The sequence below is a fragment of the Spermophilus citellus genome (assembly GCF_964194105.1).
Source record: "Spermophilus citellus genome assembly, chromosome: 17".
NCBI classification, from domain to species: domain Eukaryota; kingdom Metazoa; phylum Chordata; class Mammalia; order Rodentia; family Sciuridae; genus Spermophilus; species Spermophilus citellus.
In genome coordinates, this window is record NC_138199.1 from 51,612,939 (window position 1) to 51,629,286 (window position 16,348).

The window sequence follows — 16,348 nt, forward strand, 5'->3', positions numbered from 1 at the left end:
ATTCTATAAACATTGATGTGGCTGCATCACTGTAGCATGCTGATTTTAAGTCTTTGGGGAATGTATCATGGAGTGGGATAAGTGTATCAAGTGGTGGTTCCATTCCAAGTTTTCTTTTTTTTTATTATTATTTTTTTAGTTGTAGATGTACACAGTATCTTTATTTATTTATTTATTTTTATGTGGTGCTGAGGATCAAACCCAGGGCCTCACACATGAGAAGCAGGCGCTCTACCACTGAGCTACAGCCCCAGCCCCCATTCCAAGTTTTCTGAGGACACACCTTGGATTTGAATTTTGTGTAACTCGAAGCTTCACCAAGACAGGGTTGGAAAATTCAATGGTAACCAGACTTAGACATTTTCTTTAAAAGGGGCCTTTGCCCAGGGCATTCATTAAGAGATAAGAGTATCTTTTTTTTACTTTATCAATGAGGTAGAATAAGATATACATCAAGTGACCTGGGCTGAACCCTGATGCCACTCCCTGCTCCCCACTCTCCCACCTGAGACAGTGCTATTGCTGCAAGTCCTGGTCTATGTCAGGAACAGACAAGCAAGAGCTCATTGGGGGTTGAGCCTTCCATAAGAGGAAGTACTGCAAGGTTGCACACATCTACACCAAAGGCAGGAGATGATGAATGATCCCATCTCTTAATTTTTTCCAAATATTTGAAAAATATTGCTTAGTCCATTAGTAAAGTCATTCTTCACATGAAAGGAAAATATATTTGGTCTGTTTCAAGAACTCAAATCCATTCCTCGTCTTTAAAGGAACTCTGCTTGTGAAGTTTCCTGTGGTGATCCTCAGGGTATGTTGATAAAATAGTATTGGGGCTTAGCAATCCAGCCACCATGGCTTTGGCTAGTAGGAGTCTAGTCCTGAGAGCCAGCTAAGCATCTGTGAGGACAGACTGTCCCTGACCTTGCAAAGCCCAAAACCAGAATTTAGGCCTTGCCATGCAGCAACTACTTCAGAGCTCAGCATACGTGCCTACTGTTGCCACCTCCTCTTTTCTTACACTTCCTAGGCACAGAAAGAGAACCAGAGGGAAGCCAAAGGGAAAGAATGGAGCCTGGCTTCCATAGCCAGGGCCCAGCTCTGCCAGGGTCTGGAAGAGGCCAGTTGGGGGGAGGAGGGGAGGGACAGACATGCTTGCTGGCTGGCACTCTTCTGTCTCCAGTCTCTTTAGTTCAGAACAGACTTCCTCTGAAAGGACAAAGGGCCCCATTGACCCCATAGCCTTGTGACCCCACCCAAGTCTGCCATCCCCTCCCCAGGCAGCCAGCAGGGCCCTTGGGGAGCAAACAGGGGGCATGAGGCTGCTTAGAGGGCAGGCAGGGGAGCTGAGAAAGGGTGCAGCCAGGAGGGTGGGGAAATAGGAAGTGCATGGGCAGTGCCCACTGGATCCCCATCAGGGGTGGCCAAGTGTGAGGGACTTCTAGGACTCTTGGCTGTAGTCCCAGGAGCAAAGCTGCCAATACCTCACAGAGCCAAAACATGGGAGGACCTGAGGAGTCCAACTTCAGTCCCCAAATGAGCCTCCTGAGAGCTGGGGGCCTCGAGCCCACATTCCTGTCTTCCTGTCTCCAGCTTGCCCCCCACACCCAGCCTATAAAGCCCCCTTTGTCTGGCCCACAGAGGATCTTAACTCTCCCACCCTCTGGTGGCTAAAGAAGAGGCCAGGGCTTGGTGAGAACTGGTGAGGCCACCTTCATGCCAGCCTGAACACTGGCCTGGAAGCTCAGGCGTCCCCAGGGCTGAAGACTCCACCTCTGCCCTGGGCAGCATGCCTGCCTCTCACATGCCTGTTCATGTGATGCCCCTTTCAGTTTTGTCCTGCCCTATCAGGGGCAGGACACAGGAGAAGTGGGCAGTAAGGAGCTGCCCTGTTGGGAGCTGTCGGTGGTACAGGGATGCCACTTCCTTAGGCTTCATCAGAGAGGTTGCCCCACAATCCTCAAGTCAGGTTCCTCTGGGGTGGATCTGGGGGTTTAAATGCCCCTTCTCCAGTAGTGGACCAACAACAGGTCCATGTCCTCCTCCTGCTTGGCACATGACTGGAATGGTGGGCGACAGGAATCTCTGTTCTTGTTCCCCACCCCCAGGCGAGAGCCTCAGAACACATTTGAATATAAGCTGGACCCTGGCAACAAGGAGTAGCCCTCCCCTCGCTTCACCCAGGAGGGCATACAGTGTCTCCCTGTATTCCCGGCTGTGGGTGTGCCTTGCTTCTCCCAGACAACCTCTGAAGTGACCTAAGAGACAGTGGGTCTGGGCCATGGGGTCAGCTCTGCCACCCAGCTACTTGGTGACCTTGGACAAAGCCCTTTCTGGCGCCTATAAAATGAAGGGTGGGTTCCTTCTGACTCCGATGACTCTCAGGAATAAGAAGAGGGGCTCCCCTTGAAGAGAGTCTTCTCTCCCCTGCCCCCTGGACAGGCACAAGGGTGGAGGCAGCAGGAGCTCTGGACATATGAGGTCGTGTGTGTACTGTGTGTGAGACTGAGCGTGTATGACCCCAAGTATGTGAGTGAGTGACAGCGTGTGAGCGGGCAAGTGTGCTCCTGCGCGCGGGGGGGGCCCCCCCGCCCCGGGGTGGGGGAGGGGGCGGGCGGAGGGGCGGGGCCTGCTGGCGGGGCGGGGCCGGGAGGGGGCTCTGGCGGCTGCCACCAGGAGCTCCTTGCGCGCGGTCGCTGGTGCAGCTGCCCCTCCAGGGCACATGGAGGGGCCGCTGCCCCCTGCGCCCCCGGGGGCCAGCGCGGCGACGACGGCATAGTCGGGCGCAGCATGGAGCAGGTCAGCGCGCGCGGGGCGTGGGTGTCTGTCTGAGAGCCGAGGGCTGCGGGTGTTGTGACCGGGTGAGGGTGGGCGCGCCGACAGCAAGGGGACCCTGCCATATGGGAGGGGTTAGGGCGCGGGAGCTCTGGGTGGGGCCGATGTGACACGGAGCTGGTGAACACACACACACACGCGGCGCGAACACGCATACACACTCACACACACAGGTGTGTATTCCCCCATCACTGACATTCAGGGTGGCGCGTGCAGAGGGTGCACTTCCCACCCCCCCTTGCCAGAAAGAGAGCACCCTCATTTAGAAGCTCCCATCCCGGTTCGGGAAGGTCCCAGCCCCTGCGCTCCGAACCTAGGCTTGAGGTGGGTGCAGGTTCTACAGAATGAAGGGTGATCAGAATGAAGGGTGATACCGGGTGGGGGATGGCTACCTGCCATACAACTGCGCTGCCCTCCAGACCCCCCAGTGAGACCTCAAGACACAGCTGCCCCTCCCCCTCCACGTCAAGGGGCTTTTCCCAGCCAGGCTCCCTCCTTCCCAGTTACCGCAGCTGCAGCAGCTGCTGCCACCATTTCATGGCAGTGAGAAGATGGGGTGGGCTGGCTCTTCTCATGCGCCCCAAATACACAACTGCAGTCCCAACCAGGAGGGGGCTGCCTTTCTTTCATGCAGGCACTAAGGGTGCAGAGCTGGGCACAGTGGCCCCCCAGTCAGAGTTCTCATCTCTGAAGACAAGCCCAGACAGTCCCCAGGGGTAAGGGGGGGGGGATCTATCTTGGCTTGAAATCTCCTGCTGTAGGAGGACAGCAGATGACAGGGGGCAGAGTGATCTGGCTGCTGCTCCTGGGGTGGCCTTGCTCTCTTCCCAATTTCCACTTGGAAACTGGGGTGGGGTCTGGGGTGATGAAATGGGTTTTTCTGTTACTAGGTGTGCCTTTAAATGCTGAACAGACCCACAACCTCCTCCTTTCCTTGCCCCAAGCTCTTTGAGCGCTGCTTAGCCTAAACTAGTGGCCAGGGTCCCTGGGCTCTGGGACCCCTCCCCACCAGAGCTCGGGCCTCCTACACAGTGGTAGAGGGAGTTGTGTATAGGATGATAGTAAGGAGCCAGGGGATGGGGTGATCCTAAACTCTGGGGGCTTGGGGAGAGGCACCAGGGAGGCATGAGTATTCTGGGCATCTTCCCTGAGTTGATCGAGATGGTTGGGGTGGGGTTGTGGGCTGCTGTAGTCTCCCGGCCTGTTTGGCATCTTGGTCATTAATTTAAATGACCAGTGGCAGCTCCTTGGAATACTAGACCTGGCAGGGGAAAGGGGACTCAATTCCTCATTTTCTGTTGTGCCATTACTGAGTGGAACACACAAAAGCAAGGGATGGGGAGTGCCAGATGCCTCTGAGTTGCCTATTATAAAATAATTAATTTTATGTTATGTGACCTTCACCTAAATTAAAAAAAAAAAAAAAGGTGAAGTAGGCCTAGGGGCCACCACTGTTTCCTGTCTCCTGCAGCTAAGGGGCCCATGTGCCCCGTCATTAGCCTTTACCAGCCTTCCCTACCTGTCCTGGCAGTCAGTCACTTTCCTTTCCCACAGGACAGACCAGGCCAAGCCTGCACCCCAAGCCCTCCCCTGAGAGGAAAGTCAGGACATCCAGCTCCTGTTTTGGCTCCATCAAGAATCTCTGGGAGCCAGGCACAGTGGTGCACACCTGTAATCCCAGCAGTTTGGGAGGCTGAGACAGCAGAATCATGAGTTCAAATCCAGCCTCAGCTGGAGCTGGGCTTGTGGCTCAGCGGTAGAGTACTTGCCTAGCATGTGTGAGGCCCTGGGTTCGATCCTCAGCACCACACACACATAAATAAGTAAATAAGTAAAGGTATTTTGTCCGACTACAAGTATTAAATATTAAATATTTTAATAAAAAAAAAAATCCAGCCTCAGCAACTGCAAAGGCATTAAACAACTCAGTGAGACCCTGTCTCTAAATAAGATATAAAATGTGCTGAGGATGTGGCTCAGTGGTTGAGTGCCCCTGAGTTTAATCCCTAGTACCAAAAAAAAAAAAAAAGAATCTCTGGGAGATCAGGCAAAGTGGCTCAGGCCTATAATCCCAGGGACCCAGGAAAATGGCAAATTTGAGGCCAGTTTGGGCAATTTGAGACCCTGTCCCAGAAAAACAAAAACAAACAAAAGGCTGGGGAAGGCTGGGGATGTAGCTGTAGCTCAGTGCTAGAGCATCCCCTGGGTTTAATCCCCAGTACTGAAAAGAAAAAGAAAAAAAAAAGTTACCAGGAGGCCTTGGATATGCATCCCCTTTCCAGATTGCTGTGAAATCCCTGCCAGCTATGCCTAGGTTCTTTTTTTTTTAAAGTGCTAGGGATTTAACCCAGGAGTATTTTACCACTAGGCTATATGCCCAGCCCTTTTTATTTTTTATTTTGAGACAGGGTCTCACTAATTTGCTGAGAGCCTCACTAAATTGATGAGACTGACCTTGAACTTTCCATCCTCCTGCCTCAGTCTCCCTAGTGACTAGGATTACAGGTGTGGGTCACCATGCCTGACTCCCTGCATGTAAATTTTACCTTGATTTAAAAAATAAGAAGGATTTTGATTATCTACATACTTTGGTATGTATGGATGAGGTAAGGTTATGAGAAATGGCTAGAATGTGTGCAGAGGTGATTCCAGTGCAAAATCACACACAGTGGGTCTCCATCTATTCTGTGTCCATGGATTCAACCAACTGCAGATTGAAAATATTAGTAAAAAATTATGTCAGTACTGAACATTAGAATTTCTTTCTCATCAAATCTTTTAAAATTTTTTTTAGTTGTAGACAGACACAATACCTTTATTTTATATATTTGTTTTTTTGTGGTGTTGAGGATAGAACCCAAATGCTCAACAACTGAGCTACAACCCCAGCCCTCTCATTATATCTTTTCTGAAAAAAAATTTTTAGTTGCCAGGTGCAATGGTGCACGCCTGTAATCCCAGCGGTTCTGGAGGCTGAAGCAGGAGGATCATGAGTTCAAAGCCAGACTCAGCAATGGCAAGGCATTAAGCAACTCATTGAGACCCTGTCTCTAAATAAAATAGAAATAGAGCTGGGGATGTGGCTCCATGGTCGAGTGCCCCTGAATTCAATCCTCAGTACTGGGGGAAAAATTAGTTGCAGATGAATATAATACCTTTATTTTATTTATTTATTTTTATGTGGTGTTGAGGATGGAACTCAGTGCCTCACATGTGGTAGGCAAGTGCTCTACCACTGAGCTACAATCCCAGGCCATTGTCATAAACAATACAACAGCTACTTATACAGAATTTACATTTGTTAGGCTTATTTATTTATTTAGGAAATAGGGATTAAACCCAGTGAGCTACATCTCTAGACACTTTTTTTTTTTTTTTTTGAGACAAGGTCTCAAGTTGGTTAAGGCCTGGATAAATATCAGAGGCTGCCTCAAATTTGTGATGCTGCAGCCTCCTAAATCCATAGGATTATAGGCATGGAAGCTCCACCGGGCTGTATTAGGTTTTATAAGTAATCTAGAGATTATTTGTACATGGGAGGAAGCTGGGTTTGGTGGCACACATCTGTAATCCCTAGTGGCTTGGGAGGCTGAGGCAAGAGGATTGTGAGTTCAAAGCCAGACTCAGCAAATTAGTGAGGCCCTAAGCAACTCAATGAGACCCTGTCTCTAAATAATTTTTTTTTTAAGGGTGGGGATGTGGCTCAGTGGTTAAGTGCCCCTGGGTTCAATCCCCAGTACAAAAAAAAAAAAAAAGTATGTGGATCAGGACTGGGACTGTAGCTCAGTGGTAGAGTACCTGCCTTGCATGTGTGAGGCCCTGGGTTCGATCCTCAGCACTGCATAAAAATAAATAAAGATATTATGTCCATCTACAATTAAAAATTTTTTTTTAAAAAAGTATGTGGGTAGATATGCAGGTTATTTGCAAATACTACATATGCTCCCCCCCTCTTTTTTTTTTTTTTGGTACCAGGGATTGAACCCGGGGGCGCTTAACCACTGAGCCACATCCCCAGGCTGCCTTATTTTTTGAGACAGGGCCTAGCTAAGTTGCTTAGGGCTTTGCTAAATTGCTGAGACTGGCTTTGAACTTTTGATCCTCTAGTCTCAGCCTCCTGAGCTGCTGGGATTACAGGCGTGCACCACCACACCGGGATCTCTCTGGGTTCTTTCCAGAAGTCCTAGGATAACTCTGAGCACAGTAACCCAGCCTTCCCCCAGCCTGCCCCCTGGATTATGAGGCCCCACAGGTGTTGACTCTGATAATCTGCAGTTTAGAGGTGCCAGGCTCCTTTGCTTAAGGCCCTGGAGGATCCCAGCCCTGCGCCTGCTGGTGTTTTCTGATTGTGCGGGCAACGTGGTGTGTATGGTGTGCTCTGGAAATCAGAGCTGCTTTTCATGACACTGGGGAAGCTCCTATTTTAAGTTTCCCATGTGCTGAGCCCTCTTGTAAAGCAAAGAATCCTTTTATAGTGCAAGAGCCCTCCCTGATGCGTCTGTATGGTATGTGTGGATTTTGGCATGTAGGGTTTCCTGAAAGGGGGGTATGTCTGGAATCTCTCATAGGGGTTGGAATTGCTGGTGGAGTGGGCACTGGGATGGAAGGGTTCCCCCCATGGTTGGCCCTACCCCTCTTTTCTCCCCATCCAACTCCCATCACTCTGTCCAGGGCTGGCTCAGGGCCAGACAGAGGAGAGGGGAGCAGCTGCTGGGGATTTCCAGAGCTTCCAGGGGGAGGTGGGAGCCACTCCTGTCCTACTTCCTCCCCTCCCCTTCTCTTCCTCTCTTTCCTTCCTCCATGTCCCCTTCTTTTCTCCTCATTCTCTTCTCTCTTCACCTGTCCAGAGGGGCAAAATAGAGAATGGAACAAACTCATCCTATGTGAAGTGATGTATGGGGACTAGGCAGAGTCTGGGGAGGCCAGTAGCAGAAGCAGGAGGAATCAATCCGCACATAGAACCATAAGATCTAGCATCCAGGAGCTGGAAGGGACTACCTGGCCTGACCTCTCCCGAAGGGAACGTGTTGTGGTAGAAAGAGCAAAGGCTTAACATCAGACTTTGCTTGAGTCCTGAATCCCAGCTGGGAGATTCTATACAAGTTACTTAACCTCTAAAGATGGTGACGTGTAATAGGTGCTCCACACATTTTGATGCCTTTCCTCTCCATCTTGAGGTTTCTAAGCTCCTGCTAGGGAATGTCATGGTCCTCATAGGTCATCATTTAGCCTTGCCTATACATGCTTGCCCATGCAATCCGTATCACTGGCCAGTGGCCCATAGGAGCCTGCAGAGATGCAGTCCAAGGTCTTTTCCTCTCTCCAAACCATGACATAGTTTCCCAAAGATGAGTGTCCTGAGGGACAGCATTCCCAAGTGGCGGGGATGGGGCATCTCTCTTTTGCCTCCTGCCTTGACATAGGACCTGGCTGGGTGTGGCTCACTATCCCAGCTGCCTGTCCGATAGAGCAGCAATCTCTAGTTCCCATTGAGCCAATTGTCCAGAGGTTGCTGGGCTGGGGGATCCCAGAAGTTTGGCAGGTTCCAGTGCCCTTTGGCTCCAGGTAGCCAGAGGGCTACCTGGTGGGCAGGATGGGGATTTTAATTCAGGTCTTTGGACTCTCATTCCAGAGCTCTTTTGATGACACAATAGACCCTTCACCAATTCCTGGGACAGGCCTGACCCCTAACCTCTACCATGCTGCTCTTTGGGCCTTTCCAGGAATCTCTAATCTCCCTCTCTAAGGGGTGTTCAGGTAGGATTCCTTTCATGGGACTCTTCAGGGACCTGGCAACAAGAATGAGTGGGGACTAGCATCATCCTGAGTGGACCACTGCCCCACCTAGCACCATTAAGGGTGCTCTATGAAGAACAGTCTATGGGATGCTTGGGGCTGTGCCAGAGCCTGTTTCCTCCTCAACTTCTGACAATTTGCCAATTGGAGGCCTTCATCAAGGTCTAGGTCAAACACTGTTTCCCAAGGTCCTTGCATTCTCCCCTGGCTCCTGGAGGTTTGTTCTTGTTTTGCTTAAACCTATGCTTGTACCACCATTAAAGCATCTTCCCTATTATCCTTTGTAGGATTCATTGCCACCATCACCCCCAGAATAGGGGCTCATTGATATACCTCATTAAACTGTCTCCACCACACCACACAGGAATTTGCATGTAGTAGAAGATCAACAATTGTCTTTTGACTTGATTGAACTGGATCCCAACTCTTTTGGAGATGCAAATTGGAGGAGTAGTGTTGCCTTTGGGGAAACATCAGAGGATCTTGGGGCTCTTCAAGAACAGCTCTCCCCTCTACTCTTGCCCTCCTCTCGTTCTCCACCAGGGGTTGCTCTCTCCCCTTTCGTGGAAGGACCTGTACTATGGCCAGATTTATGGCCCTGTAACCCTCATTCACACATTATAGACATCCCTGACTTACGGTGGTTCAATTTACCACTTTGAGACTTAACAATGGTGAGAAAGCAATACAAATTCAGTGGGATCCATACTTTGAATTTTGACCTATTACAGGGCTGGTGATATGTGCTACGATCCCAGGTAGCTCCACCATCGGAATGACAAACAGTCTGTAATGTGCTGTGTAGAGAGGTCAGGGGTATTACATGCATTTGTGCCTTATGATATTTTCAACTTGTGATGTGTTTATAAGTAGCTTGCAAAATTCCACTATGAAGTGGAGAGCACCTGTCTTGTTCTTCCCTTCAGCTACCAGAGTATAATGAGTCCTTTACCAAATGTGAGCTTCAAATCAGAGGCAGGCTGAGAAGGCCCAGTTGTTTCTATCTTACAGAGGGTGAAACTGAGATTCAGAGAATGTACTTGACCTCAAAGCCAGAGAGCTACCCGGGTGGGTAGGATGGGGATTGGAATTCAGGTCTTTGGACTCTCATTCCAGAGTTCTTTTTTTTTTTTTTTTTTTTTTAATATTTATTTATTTATTTATTTTTTAGTTCTCGGCGGACACAACATCTTTGTTTGTATGTGGTGCTGAGGATCGAACCCAGGCCGCACGCATGCCGGACGAGCACGCTACCGCTTGAGCCACATCCCCAGCCCATTTTTTTTTTTTTTTTAAAGAGAGAGTGAGAGAGGAGAGAGAGAGAGAGAGAGAGAGAATTTTTTTTTTTTAATATTTATTTTTAGTTTTCGGCGGACACAACATCTTTGTTGGTATGTGGTGCTGAGGATCGAACCCGGGCCGCACGCTTGCGAGGCGAGCGCGCTACCGCTTGAGCCACATCCCCAGCCCCCCAGAGTTCTTTTGATGACACAATAGACCCTTCACCAATTCCTGGGACAGGCCTGATCCCGACAATGGCTCTGGCCTGGGGATCCCCTAACCTCTACTATGCTGCTCTTTGGGCCTTTGTCTTGCCCACTCCCCTTCCGCCTGTGTCCTTAGGCTCCCACTCAGGTACCTGCCTCTCAACCACTCAAAGAGAAATGTGCCTTGCCTGTGGCTCACCTGCACTTCCGGCTGCCCCTTCCTGCTCCCTCTGTCCTTGGACCTGTTCCACTTCCTCACTCCTGTGGCTCTTTCTTATTGAAGTCTGACCTCTGCCCCTACTGACCAGCTGAAGGTACCCTCTCTGCCCAACACTTGCACTGGCTGCCTGCTTCCCCTGGGTCTTTTTTGGTGCTTCCTCCTCTTCTTTCTGTCCCTAAAGGGCTCATGCTCCTCTGGACACTGTCCCATAGCTAGTCTCCTCATTCTTTACTCTCTCAGGAGACTGAGCCACAGCTCTGGTCTCAGACACCAGCGGACTTCCACAGCTGAGCCTCTAGCTCAAGCCTGTCTTCCCTCCAGTGTTTAAGTAGCCAGTTCCTACTCTACCAGCAACTCAGCCTGAAGGTTAAGTGTGGACTTGGAGTCCAAATGCCTGGGTCCAAATCCTGTGTGGACGTGCATTCTCTGGACCTCAGTTTCCTTACCCATAAAACAATATCTATGGGCTGGGGGTGTGGCTCAAATGGTAGCGCGCTCGCCTGGCATGCGTGCGGCCCGGGTTCGATCCTCAGCACCACATACCAACAAAGATGTTGTGTCCGCCAAAAACTGAAAAATAAATATTAAAAATTCTCTCTCTCTCTCTCTCTCTCTCTTTCTCCTCTCTCTGAAAAAAAAAAAAAAACAATATCTATTTCACAGGTTTTTGAAAGGTTTAATTGGAATAATGCATATAAGGACACATCTCAGTACCTGACCTGTTCCCTAGACAGAACAACCTAGACAGCTGGTCTACCTGATATTTACAAGCCGTGAAGTTTTTCTAGACTCTTCCATCTTCTTCCTCCTACCCAATAGGTCACCAAGTCCCAGAAACATTTGATATTTGTTGTTCTCTGCCCCTTGCCCTGGTGAATCCCCTATTCCCTCTCCTATCTCCTTGCTGGCTGCCCTCTGTTCTGGTCGCCATCACATGCCAGAGGGGGCCTGGCACATCTCTGTTTAAAGTCTCTATTCAAACCAGGATAGAATCTAAGAGCCTAGGCACTCCATAGTCACATCCCGCCTGGCCTGTTTCCTTCCTCATCTCTCCACACTTCCTGCCCACAAGCCTGCTCTCCCCCTGCCTCCCTGCCTTTGTCCATGCCTGCTCCCAGGAGTGCCTTTCTCCCTGTCCCCACCCCACCCCTGACCCATCCACTAAGCTCCAAGGAGATTAAGGCACTTCCCTGCTGGCCCCCCGCTCCTGCTTCTCCAGCCTTCCGCCACTCCCCTGGGATCTCACTATAGAGGGGTGATTTGGGAAGACCAGGCCTCAGCTAGGGAGAGAGCTCAGCCCTGTCTCTATATCCCCAGGGACAGCCTGCCCTGCTCCTCCTCACTCCCTACTCCCTCCCATAGCAGAGCTCCCAAAATGCTTTCGTGAGATAAGGAGGGTGATAGGCTGGGGTAGGAATTTGGGAAGAGAAGGAATATAAGGAGGGTTGTTGGTGAGGGGTATGTTCCACCTTAGGTTGAGCTCTATTACCACAAACCCCAGAGAAAGAGCACACAAGGAGAAAAATGGGTTTTGGGGTGGATGGTAGGATACAAGGAGTGGGACATAGAGTCTGAGGAGCCACAGTAGACAGGAAGGATAGAGCAAGAGGGCCTGGAGTAGATGGATGGGAAGGGCCTGGGCAGGATGGGGGTACAGGTCAAGGTGCAGGAAGAGGTGGGAAGGGCAGCAGGGTGGGGGAGAGTCACAGTTTCTGGGAAGTGGGAGAGGGTGGGGGAGGTATGTGTAGTGCATTGTGGAGGGAGGAATTGGACTGCCGGTCAGCGTGAGCTCATTTCCTCTCATCGCCTCCTGCAGGGTCTGAGGGCATCAGGCCCTGGAAAAAGTGAGCCAGGGGCCCTCCAGGGCTCCCCGCCCCTGCCCCACAACCCACAATGTCAGTTCAGTCTGGCTCTCAGATGCCAACCCTCCCCCTTACAGAGACAGCCCTTTGTTTCCATTGGAAAGGACCCCTACATCCAGGAGGTGGCACACCTTGGAGCTACAGGGCAGAAACAGACAGGAACAGGTACTGGGTTGAAGATAATGCAAGAAGATCCAGTAGTGTGATGGTTTACAGTTAGATAGCAGGAAGGACTTTCTAGAAGTGGGAGATACTTCTGGCTGCATAAGACCTTGATGAAAAGGGGTGGAAAAGGAAGAAGAGTCATTAACTGCTCCTCCATCATTAGAAAATTATTTTCTGCTGACTGCAGAAGAATTAAATAAAGCATTTGATTTAAAAACCAGTCAGTATCTCCTTCTTCAGGCTCAAGGGAGGAGGATGGCCTAATTGTTGTCTGCCCTACCCACTACACCTGAATTCTAGACCCTGATCAAGGGGTAAAGGGTGGGGCTCGGGGCTGATCAGTGACCCCAGAGGTGGCGAAGCAATCTCTAAGTCTATTCCTATCTATCATTGGCTTCTGCCTTCTTTTCCTTATAACCTGCGAAAAGGAATACAAGAGACTTTAAAACTGCAAGAAAACATGAAGAGGAGGTCAGTGTAGGCTGTAGCAGGTAAGAAGGGGGAAAACTGGAAGTTAGACAGCAGAAAGAATTTTCCAGTACAATGAAGGATGAGCCCCTCCCTGAACTGTCTGGGAATGAGCTGAAGGGGTCCTGTTGGCAGGAGGGGAAAGCTGGCTAAGGGGGCTGGGGATGTGGCTCATGCGGTAGCGCACTCGCCTGGCATGCGTGCCGTCCGGGGTTCGATCCTCAGCACCATATACAAACAAAGATGTTGTGTCTGCTGAAAAACTGAAAAATAAATATTGAAATTCTCTCTCTCTCTCTCTCTCAAAAGAAAGAAAGAAAGAAAGCTGGCTAAGACCCAGTATGTCTCATGTCTGTCTGTCTCTCTCCCCCTCTCTTCTCTCTTGTTACCAGGGATGAACTCAGGGGTGCATAACCACTGAGCCACATCCCCAGTCCTTTTTATGTTTTATTCGGAGACAGGATCTCCCTAAGTTGCTGAGGCTGGCTTTGAATTCATGATTCTACTTCCTTAGTCTCCCAAGCCGCTGGGATTACAGGCGTGTGTCACCTCACCTGGCTCCGGGGCGTCTCTTTGCTCTTTGAGCCCAGCTCAGAGTGAAGTCAGAAAGGGTTCGCTCTCAGGATCTCCAGCAGAGCAAGTCCGTGGGCAGTCTAGAGCCCAGAACCACAGGACTCGCTTGAGCTGGGCCAATTAGAAGAGTTGATGCACCTGCCACACCCTCTTTTCCAACTTTGTGTCCCCTGCCACTGTGGGATCCTGGCTGGGACTGTGCCTGGAAAGGAACCTTCCCTAGATTGAAGGGCACCCCCGACCAGTGCACCATAACTGTTCTTGTACCTCAATTTCCATGAATCCCTAGAGTGAAGGCTCCCTAATCCTGCATACTCTTTCTCTCTCTCAGATCCAGCGTCGCCTCATCGTTGTCTCTAACTTTCACGGCCTCTCTCAACTGTCTTACCATTCATGCTTTCTGGGTCTCTGTTTCCGTCCATCTTTGGACGCCCGTTTCTCTCTGCTTCCCCCTCCCTCCCTCCCTTTCCCTGTACTAGTTCTAGGTTCAGTGCCCTTGTCCTCTTTCCTGGGTCCGGATCACTGTCTATCTAGGCCGGTCCCCTGGAGGCCGGCACTAGCTGCCTCCCTGGGACCACTTCTCTGGGCCAGGCTGCGTCTGGCCTCTGGCTCCGCCGCCCGCGCAGACCTGGGTCTCAGCCCGCTTCACCCTCTGGGGACCCTGAGGAGAGGCCGCGGGTGCGCCGGGTCGAGAGCGCTACTGGTGGAGAGGAGGGGCGAGGGGGCGGGTTGTGTGTGGGGGAGCTGCACTCGGCCCCGCCCCGGCCCCGCCCCTCCCGGGTCCCGGCCCGCGCCCCCAGCAGTGCCCCGGCCGCAGAGCCGCCGCTGCCACCCGATGAATGGAGTCGCCTTCTGCCTGGTCGGGATCCCGCCGCGTCCGGAGCCCCGGCCTCCCCAGGTGAGGGCGCTGGGCCACCGAAGGGGGCGCGGCCGGGCGAGGCCAGGGAACGGTGGCTGGGCCGGGGTCGCTGCGCCCCCGCTAGGCAGGCACCGCCGGGGGCACACAGTGAGGGCACCGCGGGCACCGCTGAGGGAACTCCGGCTGGTGCGGGCTGGGCAGGGGGTCGGAGGGAGAGCTGCCCCCGGCAGAGGGGCACGAACCAGGGAGCTAGGCAGCGGGCCGGACGGGCCTGGGGCTGCCAGGGCAGGGGCCACTGACCCGGACGGTGGTGCCAGGCCTCCTGCGACCGGGCAGCGGGGGCGGGAGGCCCGCGCCTTTTGTCCAGGTTTTTCAGGCGGGGCGCCTGCCGCCGTTTCCTCTGCCCGAGTTTTCGTTTTCCGTTGGCGAGGCCCCGGCACAGCTGGAGGGAGAGGGAGTGGGGGAGGGGGTTCCCGGAGCGGGACGTCCTTGGCCACGGAGGCGGGACACCCCCCTCTCCGCGCCACTCTTGCTCCCTGCTGGGCCGTACAGCACGACGGGCTGCCAGGCTCGGGTCTGCAGCCCTCCTGGGTGCTGGAAAGAGACATAGGCCCGGGACCCCCAGTTCTGCAGGCCGGCTGCCCTCCTCTGCTGTCTCCAGCTGGCTGTGGGTGGGTCTGAGCGCGGGGTGCCAGGGGCATTACTCAGCGCTGAGTTGCTTTGCTTGGGTTCTTTCATCTGCCAGCTGCTGAGGCTAGGGAAGGGCCAGCAGGGGCCTCCAGCCCCCATCCCCCCTGTCAGGGCTAGTCCCCGGACCTCTGAGCCTGGCTGCTAGTCGTACTGAAGCATCCCAGCACCCCCCCCCCTCCCCGCCCCGCGGTATCCCAAGTTGAAGGGCTGTAGGACAGCAGTTTTTCTGAGCTTGGGATCCAGGTTGGGTCCAGGCACGTTGGGTCCAGGCTGAGGCCTCTTCCTTTTTTGATAGGGCTGAAGGCTTAGGGACCTTCCTCTCCAACGCTCCCCACCGTGTTGGCTATGGAATCTGGTGCTTTGTGAACTCTTTTTGTGACTCCCCTGTTTTCTAGAGCTGTATGTATTCAAGTTCTCACTCAGTCAGCTTCTCTCTTTCCGTCACTCCAGCCGAAGTTTGTTTCCTAATTATAAACTTGAAATTCAGGATGGACAGGGGGTGGGGGTGGAGGTCATTAAGCATGAGTCCCTCAGATTCTCCCCCAACCAACAACACATACTTCATCTCCATCTCCTTGTGTCTCCACCCCCACTGGGCCCAACTGGGGGTGGATGGCTTTTGATCCCACATGGTTCTCCCTTCTGCCAGGGCACCACTCTCAAAAGTGGCCAGCTCTCACAGAGATGTGTTCATCCGTGTGTGCTTTGAATCTTGATTATATAACCAGTCATTTCACCTCCCAACATGGCCCAAAGGCCCCCAGCCCTGGCTGCCTCTTCAGCTTGCCCACAGTGTGGTTGAGTTTGCCCCAAGGTGGCTGGGAATGCCAGAGTCTATGTCCAAGGCTCTGCCCTCTCCTTGTGAATGATGGATGCAGTAGATCCCCTATGTTGAATGCTGGATTCAAGGGCCTAGAACCCCCTGTGAGTGGGCAGAGAAGGTGTTATTGTCCCATTTTATGGAGAGGGCCTGACCCTACAGTGACATTGCCTGAGGTGGCATCCACATTTCCTGATAGTAGTCAGGGCACAAGATGACACCTGAGAGGGAAATTATGAGGGATGTGGCTTTGGGATACCATCTGAGATGGGGCAGGCTTTTGTGAGTCCAGCTCAAGCAGAGGGGCACTGGATCTGGAAAACAGGCCTGTGTGTGACCTGTGTGTGCACAGCCTGGTGGGGCCTTCTGTGTCCCCTTATTCAGGCCAACCCTGAATTTCTGGGGAAGAAGTACAGCATTGTTGTCATAGGTGGGAGTGGGGATAAAGGCGAGTGCTGGTTAGAGCAAGACAGTGCAGGAGTGGTCAGCAGACAGCTCTATTCTTCATTGCAGGGATGCTTAGAATGACTTCTTGTTGTGTAAAGTTAAAAGACTACAAAGCAGGAGATTGGT

General features: G+C 52.1%; 1 protein-coding gene across 2 annotated transcripts in view; it reads left to right on the forward strand.

Moving 5' to 3' along the window:
• The first annotated feature begins 14,147 nt into the window (after positions 1-14,147).
• ARHGAP23 (Rho GTPase activating protein 23) overlaps positions 14,148-16,348 on the forward strand; it is a 72,797-nt gene continuing 70,596 nt past the window's right edge. For both annotated transcript variants that reach the window (XM_081272669.1, XM_081272670.1), the window contains exon 1: positions 14,148-14,304. In XM_081272669.1, coding sequence (XP_081128795.1) covers positions 14,242-14,304 — 63 coding nt within the window. In that variant the 5' untranslated portion in view covers positions 14,148-14,241. The remainder of the gene's footprint in view (positions 14,305-16,348) is intronic.